The 25,789-nt window shown below is 44.4% G+C and overlaps 1 protein-coding gene and 1 long non-coding RNA gene across 5 annotated transcripts; both read left to right on the top strand.

The window, feature by feature from the left end:
• The first annotated feature begins 9,775 nt into the window (after nt 1-9,775).
• Nucleotides 9,776-10,826, top strand: LOC127925271 (uncharacterized). 4 transcript variants are annotated; one of them, XR_008120252.1, is made up of 5 exons: nt 9,776-9,853; nt 9,928-10,075; nt 10,149-10,259; nt 10,302-10,338; nt 10,562-10,826. It is a non-coding gene; the product is annotated as an uncharacterized LOC127925271 (long non-coding RNA). The 4 variants fall into 4 exon arrangements; XR_008120251.1 differs by having other exon boundaries at nt 9,786-9,890; XR_008120249.1 differs by having other exon boundaries at nt 9,786-10,075.
• Nucleotides 10,827-18,752: 7,926 nt separating this feature from the next.
• LOC127925270 (thymic stromal cotransporter homolog) lies at nt 18,753-24,225 on the top strand. Its single transcript, XM_052510139.1, has 3 exons — nt 18,753-19,188; nt 22,914-23,495; nt 23,808-24,225. Exons 1-3 carry the CDS (start codon nt 18,946-18,948, stop codon nt 24,084-24,086), a joined length of 1,104 nt encoding a protein of 367 aa, XP_052366099.1. The 5' UTR covers nt 18,753-18,945; the 3' UTR covers nt 24,087-24,225.
• Nucleotides 24,226-25,789: the final 1,564 nt, after the last annotated feature.

The raw sequence follows: 25,789 nt of genomic DNA, 5'->3' as shown, positions 1-25,789 counted from the left end.
ACGACAATACGACAATAGAATGAACTACCATGGGGACACTCAAAATGGCCGCCCATTATGACAATACAGCAATACGACAATACGACAATAAGACAATACGACAATAGAATGAGCTACCATGGGGACACTCAAAATGGCCACCCATTACGACAATACGACAATACGACAATAGAATGAACTACCATGGGGACACTCAAAATGGCCGCCCATTATGACAATACAGCAATACGACAATAAGACAATACGACAATAGAATGAGCTACCATGGGGACACTCAAAATGGCCGCCCATTACGACAATACGACAATAGAATGAACTACCATGGGGACACTCAAATTGGCCGCCCATTACGACAATACGACAATACAACAATAGAATGAACTACCATGGGGACAATCAAAATGGCCGCCCATTACGACAATACGACAATAGAATGAACTACCATGGGGACACTCAAAATGGCCGCCCATTACGACAATACGACAATACGACAATAGAATGAACTACCATGGGGACACTCAAAATGGCCGCCCATTATGACAATACAGCAATACGACAATACGACAATAAGACAATACGACAATAGAATGAGCTACCATGGGGACACTCAAAATGGCCGCCCATTACGACAATACGACAATAGAATGAACTACCATGGGGACACTCAAAATGGCCGCCCATTATGACAATACAGCAATACGACAATACGACAATAGGACAATAGGACAATATTACAATAGAATGAACTACCATGGGGACACTCAAAATGGCCGCCCATTACGACAATACGACAATAGAATGAACTACCATGGGGACACTCAAAATGGCCGCCCATTACATAAATATGACAATAGAATGAGCTACCATGGGGACACTCAAAATGGCCGCCCATTACATAAATATGACAATAGAATGAACTACCATGGGGACACTCAAAATGGCCGCCCATTACATAAATATGACAATAGAATGAACTACCATGGGGACACTCAAAATGGCCGCCCATTACATAAATATGACAATAGAATGAGCTACCATGGGGACACTCAAAATGGCCGCCCATTACGACAATACGACAATAGAATGAACTACCATGGGGACACTCAAAATGGCCGCCCATTACGACAATACGACAATACGACAATAGAATGAACTACCATGGGGACACTCAAAATGGCCGCCCATTACGACAATACGACAATAGAATGAACTACCATGGGGACACTCAAAATGGCCGCCCATTACGACAATACGACAATACGACAATAGAATGAACTACCATGGGGACACTCAAAATGGCCGCCCATTATGACAATACAGCAATACGACAATACGACAATAAGACAATACGACAATAGAATGAGCTACCATGGGGACACTCAAAATGGCCGCCCATTACGACAATACGACAATACGACAATAGAATGAACTACCATGGGGACACTCAAAATGGCCGCCCATTATGACAATACAGCAATACAACAATACGACAATAAGACAATACGACAATAGAATGAGCTACCATGGGGACACTCAAAATGGCCGCCCATTACGACAATACGACAATAGAATGAACTACCATGGGGACACTCAAAATGGCCGCCCATTACGACAATACGACAATACGACAATAGAATGAACTACCATGGGGACACTCAAAATGGCCGCCCATTACGACAATACGACAATAGAATGAACTACCATGGGGACACTCAAAATGGCCGCCCATTACGACAATACGACAATACGACAATAGAATGAACTACCATGGGGACACTCAAAATGGCCGCCCATTATGACAATACAGCAATACGACAATACGACAATAAGACAATACGACAATAGAATGAGCTACCATGGGGACACTCAAAATGGCCGCCCATTACGACAATACGACAATAGAATGAACTACCATGGGGACACTCAAAATGGCCGCCCATTATGACAATACAGCAATACGACAATACGACAATAGGACAATAGGACAATATTACAATAGAATGAACTACCATGGGGACACTCAAAATGGCCGCCCATTACGACAATACGACAATAGAATGAACTACCATGGGGACACTCAAAATGGCCGCCCATTACGACAATACGACAATACGACAATAGAATGAACTACCATGGGGACACTCAAAATGGCCGCCCATTATGACAATACAGCAATACGACAATACGACAATAAGACAATACGACAATAGAATGAGCTACCATGGGGACACTCAAAATGGCCGCCCATTACGACAATACGACAATAGAATGAACTACCATGGGGACACTCAAAATGGCCGCCCATTATGACAATACAGCAATACGACAATACGACAATAGGACAATAGGACAATATTACAATAGAATGAGCTACCATGGGGACACTCAAAATGGCCGCCCATTACAACAATACGACAATACGACAATAGAATGAACTACCATGGGGACACTCAAAATGGCCGCCCATTATGACAATACAGCAATACAACAATACGACAATAAGACAATACGACAATAGAATGAGCTACCATGGGGACACTCAAAATGGCCGCCCATTACGACAATACGACAATAGAATGAACTACCATGGGGACACTCAAAATGGCCGCCCATTACGACAATACGACAATACGACAATAGAATGAACTACCATGGGGACACTCAAAATGGCCGCCCATTACGACAATACGACAATAGAATGAACTACCATGGGGACACTCAAAATGGCCGCCCATTACGACAATACGACAATACGACAATAGAATGAACTACCATGGGGACACTCAAAATGGCCGCCCATTATGACAATACAGCAATACGACAATACGACAATAAGACAATACGACAATAGAATGAGCTACCATGGGGACACTCAAAATGGCCGCCCATTACGACAATACGACAATAGAATGAACTACCATGGGGACACTCAAAATGGCCGCCCATTATGACAATACAGCAATACGACAATACGACAATAGGACAATAGGACAATATTACAATAGAATGAACTACCATGGGGACACTCAAAATGGCCGCCCATTACGACAATACGACAATAGAATGAACTACCATGGGGACACTCAAAATGGCCGCCCATTACGACAATACGACAATACGACAATAGAATGAACTACCATGGGGACACTCAAAATGGCCGCCCATTATGACAATACAGCAATACGACAATACGACAATAAGACAATACGACAATAGAATGAGCTACCATGGGGACACTCAAAATGGCCGCCCATTACGACAATACGACAATAGAATGAACTACCATGGGGACACTCAAAATGGCCGCCCATTATGACAATACAGCAATACGACAATACGACAATAGGACAATAGGACAATATTACAATAGAATGAGCTACCATGGGGACACTCAAAATGGCCGCCCATTACAACAATACGACAATAGAATGAACTACCATGGGGACACTCAAAATGGCCGCCCATTACATAAATATGACAATAGAATGAGCTACCATGGGGACACTCAAAATGGCCGCCCATTACGACAATACGACAATAGAATGAACTACCATGGGGACACTCAAAATGGCCGCCCATTACGACAATACGACAATAGAATGAACTACCATGGGGACACTCAAAATGGCCGCCCATTACATAAATATGACAATAGAATGAGCTACCATGGGGACACTCCAAATGGCCGCCCATTACGACAATATGACGATACGACAATAAGACAATACGGCAATACGACAATAGAATGAACGACCATGGGGACACTCAAAATGGCCGCCCATTATGGCATCATTCTGATTCTATGGATGAGACACAATACATGTCGGGGGAGATTTATTTCTAGACTAACACTGTTCAAAGCATTAATCACTCTACTGGTTTCCAAACTGTCTGTGTGTCGTAGTATTCAAAACGTCAGATATTTTTTTTTTTTTTTTTTTAATCCTCTGATCATTTATATTGGCATTGCTTGTTTAATTGCTCTCTTCTCTGACGTAAGCCGTTTTGAAGTTTAACATAATGAAATAGGATGGATGTGTATTTGATCTCTCGAGAAGAAATGTTCTTATGTTTGCTTCTGGTGTGCTGGGGAATATTGCAATAATATCTCTGCAAATTGTTTAACTCTTGACCTTGCCTCTCGACCTTGCCAGCTAAGGGAAAGAATGGTGAGAGTTATGTTGGGTTTTAAATATATATTTTTTTAATGCTTTTTGGAGATAACACCATTATGATACAAAACAATGTATTGGAGTTGCTAGATTGGATCAAGGACTACACACTTTCAAAGCACCACAATCTATTGACGTCAATAGAGATATTTTGCATGATAAAAATAGAACACTTTTTTAAAAATCCAGCAGTCATGTCTTTCAAAGGGATACATCTTTTTCGTTACACATTTAACTATTTTTCTAAACATGGAGACATCCAATTGCTCTGTCCAGCTCTATGTTCAGCTCTATGTTCTGCTCTATGTACAGCTCTATGTCCAGCTCTATGTTCAGCTCTATGTCCAGCTCTATGTTCAGCTCTATGTCCAGCTCTATGTTCAGCTCTATGTCCAGCTCTATGTCCAGCTCTATGTTTTAAGTCAAGCTCTACTGTATGTCCAGCTCTATGTCCAACTCTATGTTCAGCTCTGTTTTAAGTCAAGCTCTACTGTATGTCCAGCTCTATTTTTTAAGTCGAGCTCTACTGTATGTCCAGCTCTATGCCCAGCTCTATGTTCAGCTCTATGTCCAGCTCTATGTCCAGCTCTATGTCCAGCTCTATGTTTTAAGTCAAGCTCTACTGTATGTCTAGCTCTATGTTCAGCTCTATGTTCAGCTCTATGTCCAGCTCTATGTCCAGCTCTATGTTTTAAGTCAAGCTCTACTGAATGTTCAGCTCTATGTCCAGCTCTATGTTCAGCTCTATGTCCAACTCTATGTTTTAAGTCAAGCTCTACTGTATGTCCAGCTCTATGTTCAGCTCTACTTCCAGCTCTATGTCCAACTCTATGTCCAGCTCTATGTTTTAAGTCAAGCTCTACTGTATGTCCAGCTCTATGTCCAACTCTATGTCCAGCTCTATGTTTTAAGTCAAGCTCTACTGAATGTTCAGCTCTATGTCCAGCTCTATGTCCAACTCTATGTCCAGCTCTATGTTTTAAGTCAAGCTCTACTGTATGTCCAGCTCTATGTTCAGCTCTATGTCCAACTCTATGTTTTAAGTCAAGCTCTACTGTATGTCCAGCTCTATGTCCAACTCTATGTCCAGCTCTATGTTTTAAGTCAAGCTCTACTGAATGTTCAGCTCTATGTCCAGCTCTATGTCCAACTCTATGTCCAGCTCTATGTTTTAAGTCAAGCTCTACTGAATGTTCAGCTCTATGTCCAGCTCTATGTCCAACTCTATGTCCAGCTCTATGTTTTAAGTCAAGCTCTACTGTATGTCCAGCTCTATGTTCAGCTCTATGTCCAGCTCTATGTTTTAAGTCAAGCTCTACTGTATGTCCAGCTCTATGTCCAACTCTATGTCCATCTCTATGTTTTAAGTCAAGCTCTACTGAATGTTCAGCTCTATGTCCAGCTCTATGTCCAACTCTATGTCCAGCTCTATGTTTTAAGTCAAGCTCTACTGAATGTTCAGCTCTATGTCCAGCTCTATGTTCAGCTCTATGTCCAGCTCTATGTCCAACTCTATGTCCAGCTCTGTTTTAAGTCAAGCTCTACTGTAATGTCCAGTTCTTTCATAGCAAATTCAGAACAAGACAGTATTAACTTCTCTAAATGGACTGAATGAACAACACTGAAACCAGAGATGATTAGACAACGGACCGGATAACAATCATGCTGTTATTGACCGACAGACACCACTACAACAAAAGGAACATAGTGTTTTACTCTGTGGATGTTGGTCTCCTAAATGAGGGCCCTGCCAGCTCTGCCGTCCCACAAACCAGCTTCTGAGAACTGTTTAGGGAAGTAGGCCGTGTACCGTGGCCCTCCGAGCCCACAGAACGTTCTAGGCATGCTCCAAGTCCGTTCATCTCCCTGACAAAGCACAGGGGCCGCGTTCCAAATGATTGTGCTCAGGCCATGGTCAAATTAAGTGCACTATACTGGGAATAGGGTGTTAATTGGGACGTGTCCACAATCAATAATATTATTTTTGTGTTTCTTATTGTGTTCTAGAAAATCTTTTTTTTACATTGAAAAGTATTTAATGGGATATCACTATTGTGTTTAATGGGATATCACTATTGTGTTTCATGGGATATCACTATTGTGTTTCATGGGATATCACTATTGTGTTTCATGGGATATCACTATTGTGTTTCATGGGATATCACTATTGTGTTTAATGGGATATCACTATTGTGTTTCATCACTATTGTGTTTCATGGGATATCACTATTGTGTTTCATGGGATATCACTATTGTGTTTCACTATTGTGTTTCATGGGATATCACTATTGTGGATATCACTATTGTGTTTCATGGGATATCACTATTGTGTTTCATGGGATATCACTATTGTGTTTCATGGGATATCACTATTGTGTTTCATGGGATATCACTATTGTGTTTCACTATTGTGTTTCATATCACTATTGTGTTTAATGGGATATCACTATTGTGTTTCATGGGATATCACTATTGTGTTTCATGGGATATCACTATTGTGTTTCATGGGATATTACTATTGTGTTTCATGGGATATCACTATTGTGTTTCATGGGATATCACTATTGTGTTTCATGGGATATCACTATTGTGTTTCATGGGATATCACTATTGTGTTTAATGGGATATTACTATTGTGTTTCATGGGATATCACTATTGTGTTTCATGGGATATTACTATTGTGTTTCATGGGATATCACTATTGTGTTTCATGGGATAAAGAAGCTTTGATTGGATGTTTCTGCTTAAGTCTGACGACACATGGGAGAGTGTGTTTCTCTGATTCTAATGTGTGTGTGGCAACCATGTTAACTGAGTGACAATGTTGCTGTGATGACATAAAGACAGTACTCTGTTTGCCTTGGGGGAGAGTGAGAGAGGGAAGAGGGCGAGAGAAGGGTGAGAGAGAGAGGAGGGAAGAGGGCGAGAGAAGGGTGAGAGAGAGAGGAGGGAAGAGGGCGAGAGAAGGGTGAGAGAGAGAGGAGGGAAGAGGGCGAGAGAAGGGTGAGAGAGAGAGGAGGGAAGAGGGCGAGAGAAGGGTGAGAGAGAGAGGAGGGAAGAGGGCGAGAGAAGGGTGAGAGAGAGAGGAGGGAAGAGGGCGAGAGAAGGGTGAGAGAGAGAGGAGGGAAGAGGGCGAGAGAAGGGTGAGAGAGAGAGAGAGGAGGGGAGCGGGAAAGAGCATGACTTGAACTTCCTAAGATTGTCAGGGAAGTTGAACTGAGATTGACCTGTGAACGAGGAAGTGGAGCATAGTGCAGTACATAATCACGCTGATATTACTGAAAGACAGTGTTGATAGTTTGACATGATGAACAGCGAGACAAGGTTTTTCTATCTGAAATAATCATTTTAACTCGCAAAAGTAGAGGTTTGTTTTACCGCCTGGTAGCTTTGATGAGAGACGTTTTTTATGATGAGAGACTTTTTTATTATTTGTGCAGTGGAAAATACACTAAAGGAAAATAGTTTTCCTGAGGCCTGTATTTAAATGTTGTGTACAGTAATGTAAACAAGCTGTGTATGTTTATGTGTCCATGTGTGTGTGTGTGATGGTCCTCAGCGTGGTAAATCCACAACAGATACATATGCAAGTCAAGGTGAGTAACTGGAGTGTCTGCTTTTCTAGCTTCACATCACAATGCTATTTGATTAGCATAAGGCTAAATGTATTACTGCAAATCCAAATTGTGTCTGCTATTGCCAAATGTCTTTAAAATGTACAGGTGTCTCTTAATATGAGAATGCTTCTTGGGCGTATGATACAAAAACAACACAAATCCTATAATTAAATCGAGCTGAATTTAGTCTCGGGAACTTGAAAAGAAAGTAGTAATTTAATTTAATTAATAAATTAGTGTTGACAGTTTATATTTGGTGGGATAATGCAGTTTGCCATGAGTGAATACAAACACCATTTAAGGTTCTGGGAACAAATGAGGAAGAAGCAGAACAGCGATAACACACTATACAGTAATAATGTAAATGCCATGTAGAGCACATTTGCAAGTGTTAAATTCTTGGTATAAAGGGTTATGAATGCAATATCTGAGTGTTGATTCTAGTGGGGTTAACACCAGTGTTCTGTCTGAGTGTTTATTCTAGTGGGGTTAACACCAGTGGTATATCTGAGTGTTGATTCTAGTGGGGTTAACACCAGTGGTATATCTGAGTGTTGATTCTAGTGGGGTTAACACCAGTGTTATATCTGAGTGTTGATTCTAGTGGGGTTAACACCAGTGTTATATCTGAGTGTTGATTCTCGTGGGGTTAACACCAGTGGTATATCTGAGTGATGATTCTAGTGGGGTTAACACCAGTGTTATATCTGAGTGTTGATTCTAGTGGGGTTAACACCAGTGTTATATCTGAGTGTTGATTCTAGTGGGGTTAACACCAGTGTTATATCTGAGTGTTGATTCTAGTGGGGTTAACACCAGTGGTATATCTGAGTGTTGATTCTAGTGGGGTTAACACCAGTGGTATATCTGAGTGTTGATTCTAGTGGGGTTAACACCAGTGGTATATCTGAGTGTTGATTCTAGTGGGGTTAACACCAGTGTTATATCTGAGTGTTGATTCTAGTGGGGTTAACACCAGTGTTATATCTGAGTGTTGATTCTAGTGGGGTTAACACCAGTGTTATATCTGAGTGTTGATTCTAGTGGGGTTAACACCAGTGTTCTATCTGAGTGTTGATTCTAGTGGGGTTAACACCAGTGTTATATCTGAGTGTTGATTCTAGTGGGGTTAACACCAGTGGTATATCTGAGTGTTGATTCTAGTGGGGTTAACACCAGTGGTATATCTGAGTGTTGATTCTAGTGGGGTTAATACCAGTTGTATATTTGAGTGTTGATTCTAGTGGGGGTAACACCAGGGTTATATCTGAGTGTTGATTAAGATGGCTTTATATATAGTGGGAGGGGGAATAGGTTACAGTGGAGTAGACCCTACTGGGAGGGGGAATAGGTTATAGTGGAGTAGACCCTAGTGGGAGGGGGAATCTAGGTTACAGTGGTATATCTGACCTAGTGGGAGGGGAATAGGTTATAGTGGAGTAGACCAGTGTTCTAGTGGGAGGGGAATAGGTTATAGTGGAGTAGACCCTAGTGGGAGGGGGAATAGGTTAGATCTGGAGTAGACCTAGTGGGAGGGGGTAATAGGTTATAGTGGAGTAGACCTAGTGGGAGGGAGAATAGGTTACAGTGGTCTGAGTAGACCTAGTGGGAGGGGGAATCTGAGGTTGATTCTAGTGGGGTTAACACAGTGGGTAGACCCTAGTGGGAGGGGTAGAATAGGTTATAGTGGAGTAGACCCTAGTGGGAGGGGGAATAGGTTATAGTTATTTATTATTAGACCCTAGTGGGAGGGGGAATAGGTTACAGTGGAGTAGACCAGTAGTGGGAGGGGGAATAGGTTATAGTGGATTAGACCTAGTGGGAGGGGGAATAGGTTACAGTGGAGTAGACCCTAGTGGGAGGGGAATAGGTTATAGTGGAGTAGACCCTAGTGGAAGGGGGAATAGGTTATAGTGGAGTAGACCCTAGTGGGAGGGGGAATAGGTTATAGTGGAGTAGACCCTAGTGGGAGGGGGAATAGGTTAATAGGTTATAGTGGAGTAGACCCTAGTGGGAGGGGGAATAGGTTACAGTGGAGTAGACCCTAGTGGGAGGGGGAATAGGTTACAGTGGAGTAGACCCTAGTGGGAGGGGGAATAGGTGATAGTGGAGTAGACCCTAGTGGGAGGGGGAATAGGTTATAGTGGAGTAGACCCTAGTGGGAGGGGGAATAGGTTACAGTGGAGTAGACCCTAGTGGGAGGGGGAATAGGTTATAGTGGAGTAGACCCTAGTGGGAGGGGGAATAGGTTACAGTGGAGTAGACCCTAGTGGGAGGGGGAATAGGTTATAGTGGAGTAGACCCTAGTGGGAGGGGAATAGGTTACAGTGGAGTAGACCCTAGTGGGAGGGGGAATAGGTTACAGTGGAGTAGACCCTAGTGGGAGGGGGAATAGGTTATAGTGGAGTAGACCCTAGTGGGAGGGGGAATAGGTTATAGTGGAGTAGACCCTAGTGGGAGGGGGAATAGGTTATAGTGGAGTAGACTAGACCCTAGTGGGAGGGGGAATAGGTTACAGTGGAGTAGACCCTAGTGGGAGGGGGAATAGGTGATAGTGGAGTAGACCCTAGTGGGAGGGGAATAGGTTACAGTGGAGTAGACCCTAGTGGGAGGGGAATAGGTTATAGTGGAGTAGACCCTAGTGGGAGGGGAATAGGTTATAGTGGAGTAGACCTAGTGGGAGGGGGAATAGGTTAGAGTGGAGTAGACCCTAGTGGGAGGGGGAATAGGTTATAGTGGAGTAGACTAGACCCTAGTGGGAGGGGGAATAGGTTACAGTGGAGTAGACCCTAGTGGGAGGGGGAATAGGTGATAGTGGAGTAGACCCTAGTGGGAGGGGGAATAGGTTATAGTGGAGTAGACCCTAGTGGGAGGGGGAATAGCTGATGTGATAAAGAAGCAATCATATGCATGTGTAAAACCCTACCTATGTGTGTATGTTCATATTCTGCTTCTGTTGGTTTATATAGTAGGCTACTTGTCTTCACGGTTATACGCCTATATAATTATTTTGTCATTAAAATGAAAATCTCTAATTTTGTGACCAATTCTCTATTATTATTTAATTGATTATGCAGCTGATCAGTCATTTTAGAGTCCTTTTACAGTATTTTATCACCTAATAAAATACTGTCACTGTGGAGTAACCTACTGGGAGGGGGACTGATTCACCTACACTCACACTGGGAGGGACCTCACATTGATTACAGTGGACACACCACTGAGGGGACCTCACACACACACTGATTCACCTCACACACACAGACTGATTCACCTCACACAACACTGATTCACCTCACACACATCATATGCTGATTCACCTCCCACACATACTGATTCACCTCACACACATACTGGTTTCACCTCACACACACATTGATTCACCTCACACACACACACTGATTCACTCACACACACAGACTGATTCACCTCACACACACACACTGATTCACCTCACACACACACTGATTCACCTGACACACACTGATTCACCTCACACACATACTGATTCACCTAATAAAATACAGACTGATTCACACACACACTGATTCACCTCACACACACACTGATTCACCTCACACACACAGACTGATTCACCTCACACACACAGACTGATTCACCTCACACACACAGACTGATTCACCTCACACACACAGACTGATTCACCTCACACACACAGACTGATTCACCTCACACACACACTGATTCACCTCACACACACACTGATTCACCTCACACACACACACAACTGGCATACTGGACACGCCCACAGCAACCACTGGCATACTGGACACCCCCACAGCAACCACTGGCATACTGGACACCCCCACAGCAACCACTGGCATACTGGACACCCCCACAGCAACCACTGGCATACTGGACACCCCCACAGCAACCACTGGCATACTGGACACCCCTACAGCAACAACTGGCATACTGGACACCCACACAGCCACCACTGGCATACTGGACACCCCCACAGCAACCACTGGCATACTGGACACCCCCACAGCAACCACTGGCATACTGGACACCCCCACAGCAACCACTGGCATACTGGACACCCCCACAGCAACCACTGGCATACTGGACACCCCCACAGCAACCACTGGCATACTGGACACCCCCACAGCAACCACTGGCATACTGGACACCCCCACAGCAACCACTGGCATACTGGACACCCACACAGCCACCACTGGCATACTGGACACCCCCACAGCAACCACTGGCATACTGGACACCCCCACAGCAACCACTGGCATACTGGACACCCCCACAGCAACCACTGGCATACTGGACACCCCCACAGCAACCACTGGCATACTGGACACCCACACAGCCACCACTGGCATACTGGACACCCCCACAGCAACCACTGGCATACTGGACACCCCTACAGCAACCACTGGCATACTGGACACCCACACAGCCACCACTGGCATACTGGACACCCCCACAGCAACCACTGGCATACTGGACACCCCCACAGCAACCACTGGCATACTGGACACCCCTACAGCAACCACTGGCATACTGGACACCCACACAGCCACCACTGGCATACTGGACACCCCCACAGCAACCACTGGCATACTGGACACCCCTACAGCCACCACTGGCATACTGGACACGCTCACAGCCACCACAAGGCTCCTGTAGCCCCTGTCATCAATCTTCATATTTTTTTTTAATGGAATAAATAATTTTGACATTAACACGCCAAAAACTAATTGATAAACCTTGTTATGTCCATATGTACTGGGAAGCTAAGGGTTTGTTTCTGGGGCTTCAGAAATGTGCCTATGAGTATTTTAATTAGCTCATAGAAGGGTAAATAAAGCCTAGCTCAGTAACTTGGTGGGGGGGGGGGTGTGATTTAACACGGGGTGCTGCAGCTGACCCCTACCTCCCGTGGCTGTAACATCTTTAATTGAGCCTCGCGTTCTCCTTTATTGCCGGCCTCAACATGTTATGCAAACAGATGATCTGAAGCTCTGGGGACGTTTGGACAACTGGACAGGAAGTGGATTGGCAGATGCAAACAGATGATCTGAAGCTCTGGGGACGTTTGGACAACTGGACAGGAAGTGGACAGGCAGATGCAAACAGATGATCTGAAGCTCTGGGGACGTTTGGACAACTGGACAGGAAGTGGATTGGCAGATGCAAACAGATGATCCTCTTTAGCAGACAACAGTTATTCAGGGGGTTTGGAGAAAAAAACAAAAGTGGTTGGTGATTTCGTTCACACTGGTGATACCGGCGTTTGAGTTGTGTGGTGCAATATCAACATTATATCTTAGCATCATTCAAGAATAGAGATTAAATTGTGTTAAAGGCCGTGGTGAAAACATTTGCACACAAACAAAAGGAGGACTTCAGGACACCAGGGGAGTCTCTCAAGTTGTATTTAATTTCATTTACCTTGAATAATTGCAGCCCATTTGTGTAGAGGCTATTTGGCCTTTTTCATGGTAAAATGAGGAAACAACAGCCCAGGCCCATCATAGTCCTCAGTAGAGCAGGCCTCTACTAAAGCCTCGGGCTCACCAGACACGCACTCTGACCCATTCCCCGACCTAGCCATGGTAATGGTGGCTATCATTAAGTCTGAACAGACTGACTAAGGTGGAGTCACTATCCACTGACCTAGCTGCACAAATAGCCAGTCTCACCACAGAAGGTCAACACATAGCCAGTCTCACCACAGAAGGTCAACACATAGCCAGTCTCGCCACAGAAGGTCACCACAGAAGGTCACCACAGAAGGTCACCACAGAAGGTCAACACATAGCCAGTCTCACCACAGAAGGTCAACACATAGCCAGTCTCGCCACAGAAGGTCAACACATAGCCAGTCTCACCACAGAAGGTCAACACAAAGATCGACTCCATTAAAGAAGACTTGGTGAAACAGGACAACCGTCTGAACAGCCTGGACGGCAGAGGAAATACAGCAGAGGAAATACAGCAGAGGAAATACAGTAGAGGAAATACAGTAGAGGAAATACAGTAGAGGAAATACAGCAGAGGAAATACAGCAGAGGAAATACAGCAGAGGAAATACAGCAGAGGAAATACAGCAGAGGAAATACAGGTAGAGGAAATACAGGAGGAAATACAGCAGAGGAAATACAGCAGAGGAAATAGCAGAGGAAATACAGCAGAGGAAATACAGCAGAGAGGAAATACAGCAGAGGAAATACAGCAGAGGAAATACAGTAGAGGAAATACAGTAGAGGAAATACAGCAGAGGAAATACAGTAGAGGAAATACAGCAGAGGAAATACAGGAGGAAATACAGCAGAGGAAATACAGCAGAGGAAATACAGCAGAGGAAATACAGCAGAGGAAATACAGCAGAGGAAATACAGTAGAGGAAATACAGCAGAGGAAATACAGCAGAGGATACAGTAGAGGAAATACAGAGAGGAAATACAGCAGAGGAAATACAGCAGAGGAAATACAGTAGAGGAAATACAGCAGAGGAAATACAGTAGAGGAAATACAGTAGAGGAAATACAGCAGAGGAAATACAGCAGAGGAAATACAGCAGAGGAAATACAGCAGAGGAAATACAGTAGAGGAAATACAGTAGAGGAAATACAGTAGAGGAAATACAGCAGAGGAAATACAGCAGAGGAAATACAGCAGAGGAAATACAGCAGAGGAAATACAGTAGAGGAAATACAGCAGAGGAAATACAGTAGAGGAAATACAGCAGAGGAAATACAGCAGAGGAAATACAGCAGAGGAAATACAGCAGAGGAAATACAGCAGAGGAAATACAGCAGAGGAAATACAGTAGAGGAAATACAGTAGAGGAAATACAGCAGAGGAAATACAGTAGAGGAAATACAGCAGAGGAAATACAGCAGAGGAAATACAGCAGAGGAAATACAGTAGAGGAAATACAGCAGAGGAAATACAGCAGAGGAAATACAGTAGAGGAAATACAGTAGAGGAAATACAGCAGAGGAAATACAGTAGAGGAAATACAGCAGAGGAAATACAGCAGAGGAAATACAGCAGAGGAAATACAGTAGAGGAAATACAGTAGAGGAAATACAGCAGAGGAAATACAGTAGAGGAAATACAGCAGAGGAAATACAGCAGAGGAAATACAGCAGAGGAAATACAGCAGAGGAAATACAGAGGAAATACAGGAAATACAGTAGAGGAAATACAGTAGAGGAAATACAGTAGAGGAAATACAGCAGAGGAAATACAGCAGAGGAAATACAGCAGAGGAAATACAGCAGAGGAAATACAGTAGAGGAAATACAGCAGAGGAAATACAGTAGAGGAAATACAGCAGAGGAAATACAGCAGAGGAAATACAGCAGAGGAAATACAGCAGAGGAAATACAGCAGAGGAAATACAGCAGAGGAAATACAGCAGAGGAAATACAGTAGAGGAAATACAGCAGAGGAAATACGGCAGAGGAAATACAGTAGAGGAAATACAGCAGAGGAAATACAGCAGAGGAAATACAGCAGAGGAAATACAGCAGAGGAAATACAGCAGAGGAAATACTTCGACAGAGTGAGGACACTGGATGTTACCCAGAAATCATCAGATATCGTCAAACTATCTTCCAAGGTTGAGGACCTTGAGAAAAGACAGCGCTGTGTGGGGGGGGTCGCATTTTTGGTGTGAAAGAGGGACTCGAGGCCTTAGGCGGATTGCGGCCTACCCTGTTCATAGCTAAACTGCTACAGGAAATCCTAGGCCTCGATTACACCCCCACCTTTGTTAGTGCACACAGAAGCTTACAGTCCGCACGAAAGAATGGGGAGCTGCCCAGACCCATCATAGTCAAATTCCACTACTTCCAGGAGAAAGAGGATGTAAGGCATCACGAGCGGCTGCCATCACCTACGACGGCCAGAATATTCGCATTTACCCAGACTACACGGCAGCAGTCATGAAGAAGAGCTCAGCCTTTCAGCCTACCCTGATCTCGAGCCTGCCTGACCATTCAGCCTACCCTGACCTCGAGCCTGCCTGACCATTCAGCCTAACCTGACCTCGAGCCTGCCTGACCATTCAGCCTACCCTGACCTCGAGCCTGCCCTGACCTCGAGCCTGCCTGACCATTCAGCCTACCCTAACCTCGAGCCTGCCCTGACCTCGAGCCTGCCTGACCATTCAGCCTACCCTAACCTCGAGCCTGCCCTGACCTCGAGCCTGCCCTGACCATTCAGCCTACCCTAACCTCGAGCCTGCCCTGACCTCGAGCCTGCCTGACCATTCAGCCTACCCTAACCTCGAGCCTGCCCTGACCTCGAGCCTGCCCGACCATTCAGCCTACCCAGACCTCGAGCCTGCCCGACCATTCTGTCTGCCCTGACCTCGAGCCTGCCTGCCCCCCTGTAACTTTCAGATTCTGACCTGGTTAAAGAACTTCTGCCTGTACTCAACCTGACTATTTTCCTGCCCCTTGTATTTTCATAAATATCAGAGACCCAGCAGACTCGGACCAGCTCCACACCACTGTCTCCCTGCAGGGAGTCACCATTGAAGAACATGAGGAGCTACTACAGAGCCTTATGAAAGGTCTCCATACGCTGTCGGGATGCCATGATGCCATAGATCGTACATCTCAATTATCAGAAGAAACCATATTTGTTTAATAAACAAGTCAGCCATATCAGCTATGAGGCTTCATGAACTGTTTCGCTTCCAGACAAGGCTCTGCTGATAGCCATGTGTAACAGTGGTAAGCTGTTGGGACTCTGATGTTGTGACAGCTTTATGTAGGACTTAACAGTTTGTGGGCACCGTTTGTCACCGTTATCAGTGGGGGATTTAGGTATAGGCGACATGGGCAGTCGCCCTGGGTGGCATCATGGAGCACCCGCACAAAATAATAATATTAATAACATAAATATATTAGAATGGTGACATTTGCACGTCATGTCAATGATATCATGTCACCATGTTGGACAGTGTGTCAATTAACCTTGTTGGAATGTGCTCTCTGATTCTAGCTTGTGAGCTAGGTAGGCTACTGCCTGGGAAGATCTCACACTCAGAAGTACGAGATAGGGGGAGGGGGTTAGGTTGACCTCAGGTCTCCCCACTGGAAGCCAGAGGTAGGGAGAGCAGTGACCTCAGGTCTCCCCACTGGAGACAGCATCGTTACCCATCAAGGGGAACTACTACTTCAAGGTCTCAGAGCAAGTGACGTAACCGATTGAAACGCTATTTAGCGCAGTGACCTCACACCGCTAACTAAGCTAGCCGTTTCACATCCGTTACAAGAGCAGTGACCTCAGGTCTCCCCACTGGAAGCCAGAGGTAAGGAGAGCAGTGACCTCAGGTCTCCCCACTGGAAGCCCGAGGTAAGGAGAGCAGTGACCTCAGGTCTCCCTACTGGAAGCCAGAGGTAAGGAGAGCAGTGACCTCAGGTCTCCCTACTGGAAGCCAGAGGTAAGGAGAGCAGTGACCTCAGGTCTCCCTACTGGAAGCCAGAGGTAGGGAGAGCAGTGACCTCAGGTCTCCCTACTGGAAGCCAGAGGTAAGGAGAGCAGTGACCTCAGGTCTCCCCACTGGAAGCCAGAGGTAAGGAGAGCAGTGACCTCAGGTCTCCCTACTGGAAGCCAGAGGTAAGGAGAGCAGTGACCTCAGGTCTCCCCAACGGAAGCCAGAGGTAAGGGGAGCAGTGACCTCAGGTCTCCTCACTGGAAGCCAGAGGTAAGGAGAGCAGTGACCTCAGGTCTCCTCACTGGAAGCCAGAGGTAAGGGGAGCAGTGACCTCAGGTCTCCCTACTGGAAGCCAGAGGTAAGGAGAGCAGTGACCTCAGGTCTCCTCACTGGAAGCCAGAGGTAGGGGGAGCAGTGACCTCAGGTCTCCCCAACGGAAGCCAGAGGTAAGGAGAGCAGTGACCTCAGGTCTCCTCACTGGAAGCCAGAGGTAAGGAGAGCAGTGACCTCAGGTCTCCTCACTGGAAGCCAGAGGTAAGGAGAGCAGTGACCTCAGGTCTCCTCACTGGAAGCCAGAGGTAGGGGGAGCGGGGGAATCTATCAAATAGCGCACCTCTAACTTTGTACAGTACCAATGCAGTTAGTAATGCAATTAGTTGTGTAATTTAGTCTGGTGTGTTTCTTGTTTGAAGTGCAATAATTAGGTTCTCTTCTTTATTATTGTGTTATTCTATTTGTGTGATATAGGATTTGTGCCATGTTGTTTTATTTATGTATTGTTTCTTAGCAATAGGGTAAGAGTAATAATTCAATTCGCTTTGTTATTTTGCATTTATATACTACAATTTGTTTCTCTTTGACTTGGTTACTTTTTGATATTTATGGGTCTTATTTTTGTATATATATTTATATAGTTTTAAATGTTTTAATTATTTATTTGTGCTGTTCCTAATGTCTGAATAAAAAATTACAGTTAGTAGTGCAGATTGGTGCTTTTTTGATGGGGGCGCTGATTGGTTCGCCCAGGGAGTAATACTCTCTAGAACCGCCACTGACCGTTATAGAGCAACTATTATATTGTTCAGTGTTATGTCGTGGCTTTGCTGGCAAGCATCTAACAAAATGGGGGAGATTGCCCCACCAAGATTTACATGATAAAATCGCCACTGGATAAAACATTGCCTTTATAGAGCTGATATATATGGTCCCGCGGTGGCGCAGGGGACACACACACTCTTCACACTGTCCCTCCCAACCCCTTGCGGAGGCTGCATTCACGGTAAACGCTGCATATCGGCTCAAACGAAAATTACCTTTACATTTCTTGTGCGCAATCTGTAACTCTTCGGCGACACGAATTGAATACAGATCAACTGACATCGAAATAGTTGTAAAGACAACACCATTGAACCAAAGAGATTGTATTCATTCATGTGGAAATGTTACTCGTGCAGAATAAATATTGTCCCTGAGCTAACTTCCCTAAACTGTCGTCCCAGTCCCATCCAGTATTTTGTCATCATGTACGTAGCCTACTCCGCGGCTCTGTTTGAAACACGGAACTACTGTAGGAGGTGAATGGGTAGGGTCGTGGTTGGCACGTTTCAACAGACTCGGGTGGCAGTCCTTGGTGAAGTTTGGCGCCGGGGTCAGAGAGTTAGTTACACCGAGTCTGGTGGGTGTTGTTGTTTGACCACCTGGTGATTTTTATCGGGACTAATCATGTTGGCATTGGGGACACTGCGTAAACGCATCGAGCCAGTGGTCCTATGTGCCCAAATAGCGAGCGCGTTTTTCGACACCGGCTTGCAGATGGTGGTAAAAGAGCAATGCGCCATTGCGACCGATGCGCTTAATCCAACCCCCACTGAGGACAGCCGGCAGAAAGCTATGTCCAACTTTTACATGATATATAATATGCTGTCCAAGTTCGTTCCGATCCTACCCGCCATTATCTTAGCCAAGGTAAGTCAGCAATTTTTCGATTGGAATTTTAACACCCACAATGTTAAATGTGGAAATGAAATTTGAATCGAAATAGTGTTAAAACTAACAAGCCAAAGAGTGTTGTAAATTCCGATTTAAAAAGTGCTACACAGGATTTTCTTTCTTCATTTTTTCCCATTGTAATTTCTGAAAATGACCATAATATCTCTAGGGGTTTAAAGTGAAGTGTTTGACAGTATTACTTACCCGACAGTATTGTGATTGGCGGTGATATTCGGATATTGATTTGTCCGACCAGAGCAGCATCTTTTGTCAAACAAGCAGTTCTGACTTTGTGGCTGTGTTATCGAGTGAAAATCGCTAATTTCCTGCTTGCTAAAATTCTACTCTGTTCGCTCAATTTCAATACCATACAATTGACAGCCTAGTTTTGCACTATCACAGGGGTCTGAAACTCCTGGTTTGCAGGCCGTATCAGCAAGTCCCATTATGATGGCTTGCAAAGAGTTATATATTTCCTATTGGAATCCAGCCAGAGTTAAGATAGCACACCACTGGAACTTTAAATACGTGCAACTGCAGTTAGAATGACTGCCAAGGCAGGGAAGATAGATAAATGAGACCGCATAAACCATCTAAACTGGAACAACTATCTCAACGGGTGAAGTCCAATCACTTACAGATTGGATTCATTTAGAAACATTTGTTATTTATCTTTATGTAGTGTAATATCAATCAATCAATCAATGTGCAGAAACATAGATAAAACAAATAAAATAAAATAAAGTTCTATAAAGCAACATGAAACAAAGTATGCTGGACAATATGATGAGATCCCTCCCATATGATGAGACCCCTCCCATATGATGAGACCCCTCCCATATGATGAGACCCCTCCCATATGATGAGACCCCTCCCATATGATGAGACCCCTCCCATATGATGAGACCCCTCCCATATGATGAGACCCCTCCCATATGATGAGACCCCTCCCATATGATGAGACCCCTCCCATATGATGAGACCCCTCCCATATGATGAGACCCCTCCCATATGATGAGACCCCTCCCATATGATGAGACCCCTCCCATATGATGAGACCCCTCCCATATGATGAGACCCCTCCCAGATGAGACCCCTCCCATATGATGAGACCCCTCCCATATGATGAGACCCCTCCCATATGATGAGACCCCTCCCATATGATGAGACCCCTCCCATATGATGAGACCCCTCCCATATGATGAGACCCCTCCCATATGATGAGTCCCCTCCCATATGATGAGACCCCTCCCATATGATGAGACCCCTCCCATATGATGAGACCCCTCCCATATGATGAGACCCCTCCCATATGATGAGACCCCTCCCATATGATGAGACCCCTCCCATATGATGAGACCCCTCCCATATGATGAGACCCCTCCCATATGATGAGTCCCCTCCCATATGATGAGACCCCTCCCATATGATGAGACCCCTCCCATATGATGAGACCCCTCCCATATGATGAGACCCCTCCCATATGATGAGACCCCTCCCATATGATGAGACCCCTCCCATATGATGAGACCCCTCCCATATGATGAGACCCCTCCCATATGATGAGACCCCTCCCATGTCTTTTTCACCCAAAGAATTAACGGAAATGAACTCAACACAGTCGAGTAACAACAAAACTTAATTTCAATTTCAATCCCACTGGTGTTAACCCCACTAGAATCAACACTCAGATATACCACTGGTGTTAAATCCACTAGAATCAACACTCAGATATAACCCTGGTGTTAACACCACTAGAATCAACACTCAGATATACCACTGGTGTTAACCCCACTAGAATCAACACTCAGATATACCACTGGTGTTAACCCCACTAGAATCAACACTCAGATATAACACTGGTGTTAACCCCACTAGAATCAACACTCAGATATAACCATGGTATTAACCCCACTAGAATCAACACTCAGATATACCACTGGTGTTACCCCACTAGAATCAACACTCAGATATACCACTGGTGTTAACCCCACTAGAATCAACACTCAGATATACCACTGGTGTTAACCCCACTAGAATCAACACTCAGATATACCACTGGTGTTAACCCCACTAGAATCAACACTCAGATATACCACTGGTGTTAACCCCACTAGAATCAACACTCAGATATACCATTGGTGTTAACCCCACTAGAATCAACACTCAGATATAACCTGGTGTTAACCCCACTAGAATCAACACTCAGATATACCACTGGTGTTAACCCCACTAGAATCAACACTCAGATATACCACTGGTGTTAACCCCACTAGAATCAACACTCAGATATAACACTGGTGTTAACCCCACTAGAATCAACACTCAGACAGAACACTGGTGTTAACCCCACTAGAATCAACACTCAGACAGAACACTGGTGTTAACCCCACTAGAATCAACACTCAGATATACCACTGGTGTTAACCCCACTAGAATCAACACTCAGATATACCACTGGTGTTAACCCCACTAGAATCAACACTCAGATATAACACTGGTGTTAACCCCACTAGAATCAACACTCAGATATACCACTGGTGTTAACCCCACTAGAATCAACACTCAGATATACCACTGGTGTTAACCCCACTAGAATCAACACTCAGATATACCACTGGTGTTAACCCCACTAGAATCAACACTCAGATATACCACTGGTGTTAACCCCACTAGAATCAACACTCAGATAGAACCATGGTATTAACCCCACTAGAATCAACACTCAGATATACCACTGGTGTTAACCCCACTAGAATCAACACTCAGATATACCACTGGTGTTAACCCCACTAGAATCAACACTCAGATATACCACTGGTGTTAACCCCACTAGAATCAACACTCAGATATACCACTGGTGTTAACCCCACTAGAATCAACACTCAGATATACCACTGGTGTTAACCCCACTAGAATCAACACTCAGATATAACACTGGTGTTAACCCCACTAGAATCAACACTCAGATATAACACTGGTGTTAACCCCACTAGAACAAACACTCAGATATACCACTGGTGTTAACCCCACTAGAATCAACACTCAGATATACCACTGGTGTTAACCCCACTAGAATCAACACTCAGATATAACCCTGGTGTTAACCCCACTAGAATCAACACTCAGATATAACACTGGTGTTAACCCCACTAGAATCAACACTCAGATATAACCCTGGTGTTAACCCCACTAGAATCAACACTCAGATATACCACTGGTGTTAACCCCACTAGAATCAACACTCAGATATACCACTGGTGTTAACCCCACTAGAATCAACACTCAGATATAACACTGGTGTTAACCCCACTAGAATCAACACTCAGATATACCACTGGTGTTAACCCCGCTAGAATCAACACTCAGATATACCACTGGTGTTAACCCCACTAGAATCATCACTCAGATATACCACTGGTGTTAACCCCACTAGAATCATCACTCAGATATAACACTGGTGTTAACCCCGCTAGAATCAACACTCAGATATAACACATTTTGCCTCAACACTGAGATTTAAACAGCCACACATTTTCTGTGTAGACTTTGTGTTTGGAAATCCTTGACAGTCTTTACTTTATACCCTACTGTTGTAACCTACTTAAATTGCTGAAGCAACTATACGTATTTTATATAAGTCTGATGAAATGCTTTCACTTATTCATTTGTTAATTCATTAATTTGTTCATCCATCCAAGGTAGGTGACCTGGGGCACCGGAAGATCCCCATCGTGATCCCTCTGGTGGGTTACCTGGTCTCCAGAGTGGTCCTGCTCCTGGTCATAGTGATGGATCTCCCGATACAGGCTATGTTCGGCGGGGTGGTGGTCCACGGACTCAGCGGCGGGTTCTGCTCCTACTGGGCCGGGGTCATGGCCCTGGTGTCGCTCACCTCCACCGAGGAGGACCGCTCTCTCCACATGATGCAAATGGAGCTGGTCTATGGCATAGCTGGACTCATCGGGAGTTTGGTGTCTGGGCACCTCTTCCAGTTGTACAGTGTGGACTTTAAACAGGGGACAGTGTTAGTGAGCCTGAGTGTCTTCCTCTACTTTGTGTGTCTCGTCTACACAATGTTTATCTTTCTAATGCCAACTGTCTCGCCAAGCGCACAAGAGCGCAATGAGACCAACGGTATCGACACGCAACATTCCAAGAATATTCTGAACATTCTGCTTCTTTTTGCGGGTGGGATTCTATATGACGTGGCGGTGGGAGGAGGAATGGAGATACTGGTGACCTTTGAGATGAAGGAGCCACTGAACTGGAACGCCACCCAGGTGAGTTGAAATGCATGAAAACAATTTTTTGGGGGGGGGGGTTAAAATATGTGTGTGTGTGTGGATTTGTAGCCTGAGTGCTGGTCTGTTGTGCCATCATGCCACTTCTGGCCCTGTCATACCAAACATGTTTAACAAGGAGTTGGAAAGATAGCACCAACAGATCCAGGCTAGTGCATTTGGTCCCAGAGGGTAACATTTTAAAACATCCATTAAAAAACACATTTCCAAACCAGAGCCCTCTATTGCAGAGTTGTGAGACAATGAACTATTGGTTATGGAGGGCTCTGGTTAAATCAAACACATCAACAGGTAGGTTACGGGAACGCCGCCGGGTTCGTGGTCTTCCTGACGAGCTTCCTGGGTGTCATGGTAATGTCCAGATGGGTGAGTGACGTCACCCTCATCATCATCGGCATGGTGTCCTTCGCTGCCGGGATCTACTTCATGGCCTTCGTCACGGCAACCTACATGTTCTATCTGGGTAAGAGGAAGTTCATCATGACTGGTTTGATTTCAGATTACAATGTAAAACACAGGGTCCACAGTGAACGACAAGGCTCCTCTTTATTACAGTTAAAACCAGGTTAAACACAGACAGACACACAGACACACAGACAGACACACAGATAGACAGAGACAGAGAGAGAGAGAGAGAGACACACACAGAGACAAAGAGAGAAAGAAGGAGAGAGATACAGACAGAGAGAGACACAGAGACACAGAGAGAAAGAAGGAGAGAGACACAGAGAGAGAGAGACAGAGAGAGAGACAGAGACACAGAGAGAAAGAAGGAGAGAGACAGAGAGAGAGACACAGAGAGAGAGACAGAGAGAGAGACAGAGACACAGAGAGAAAGAAGGAGAGAGACAGAGAGAGAGACACAGAGAGAGAGACAGAGACACAGAGAGAAAGAAGGAGAGAGACAGAGAGAGACACACAGAGAGACAGAGAGAGAGACACAGAGAGAGAGACACACAGAGACAAAGAGATAAAGAAGGAGAGAGATACAGACAGAGAGAGACACAGAGACACAGAGAGAAAGAAGAAGAGAGATACAGACAGAGAGAGACACAGAGACACAGAGAGAAAGAAGGAGAGAGATACAGACAGAGAGAGACACAGAGACACAGAGAGAAAGAAGGAGAGAGATACAGACAGAGAGAGACACAGAGACACAGAGAGAAAGAAGGAGAGAGATACAGAGAGAGAGAGACACAGAGACAAAGAGAGCAAGAAGGAGAGAGATACAGACAGAGAGAGACACAGAGACACAGAGAGAAAGAAGGAGAGAGATACAGACAGAGAGAGACACAGAGACACAGAGAGAAAGAAGGAGAGAGATACAGAGAGAGAGAGACACAGAGACACAGAGAGAAAGAAGGAGAGAGATACAGACAGAGAGAGACACAGAGACACCGAGAGAAAGAAGAAGAGAGATACAGACAGAGAGAGACAGAGACACAGAGAGTAAGAAGGAGAGAGATACAGACAGAGAGAGACACAGAGACACAGAGAGAGAAGGAGCGAGACATCAATGATTTGCGTAACCTGTAAACCTTGACAGAGATGAGGAAGTGAAACACTGCCCAGGATGGCTGAAAGCATGTGTTAAAAGGAAGCGTCACCTTATTTATTTAAAAACTCATCTTATCTTCACACTGTCAAGTCTCTCAGCCCCTTCAAATTGTGGACTGTAAATGTATTATTAATGGAGACTAGAACTCGCCTAGGGACTTGAGTCAACAGAAATGTGGTTACACCCTTTACACACTCACTCACTGCTTTCTTACAAAATCCCACAGCAGACACAATATAATATAATATAAAATGACAGCTGACAGAATATAATATAATAGATAGCTGACAGAATATAATATAATAGATAGCTGACAGAATATATAGATAGCTGACAGATTATAATATAATAGATAGCTGACAGAATATAATATAATAGACAGCTGACAGAATATAATATAATAGATAGCTGACAGAATATAATAGAATAGAATAGATAGCTGACAGAATATAATATAATAGATAGCTGACAGAATATAATATAATAGATAGCTGACAGAATATAATATAATAGACAGCTGACAGAATATAATATAATAGATAGCTGACAGAATATAATATAATAGATAGCTGACAGAATATAATAGAATAGAATAGATAGCTGACAGAATATAATATAATAGATAGCTGACAGAATATATAGATAGCTGACAGAATATAATATAATAGACAGCTGACAGAATATAATAGACAGCTGACAGATTATAATATAATAG

The sequence above is a fragment of the Oncorhynchus keta genome, unplaced genomic scaffold, assembly GCF_023373465.1.
Source record: "Oncorhynchus keta strain PuntledgeMale-10-30-2019 unplaced genomic scaffold, Oket_V2 Un_contig_5400_pilon_pilon, whole genome shotgun sequence".
NCBI classification, from domain to species: domain Eukaryota; kingdom Metazoa; phylum Chordata; class Actinopteri; order Salmoniformes; family Salmonidae; genus Oncorhynchus; species Oncorhynchus keta.
The sequence above is the reverse complement of the archived record's forward strand: the minus strand, read 5'-3'. Positions and strand labels throughout refer to the sequence as shown.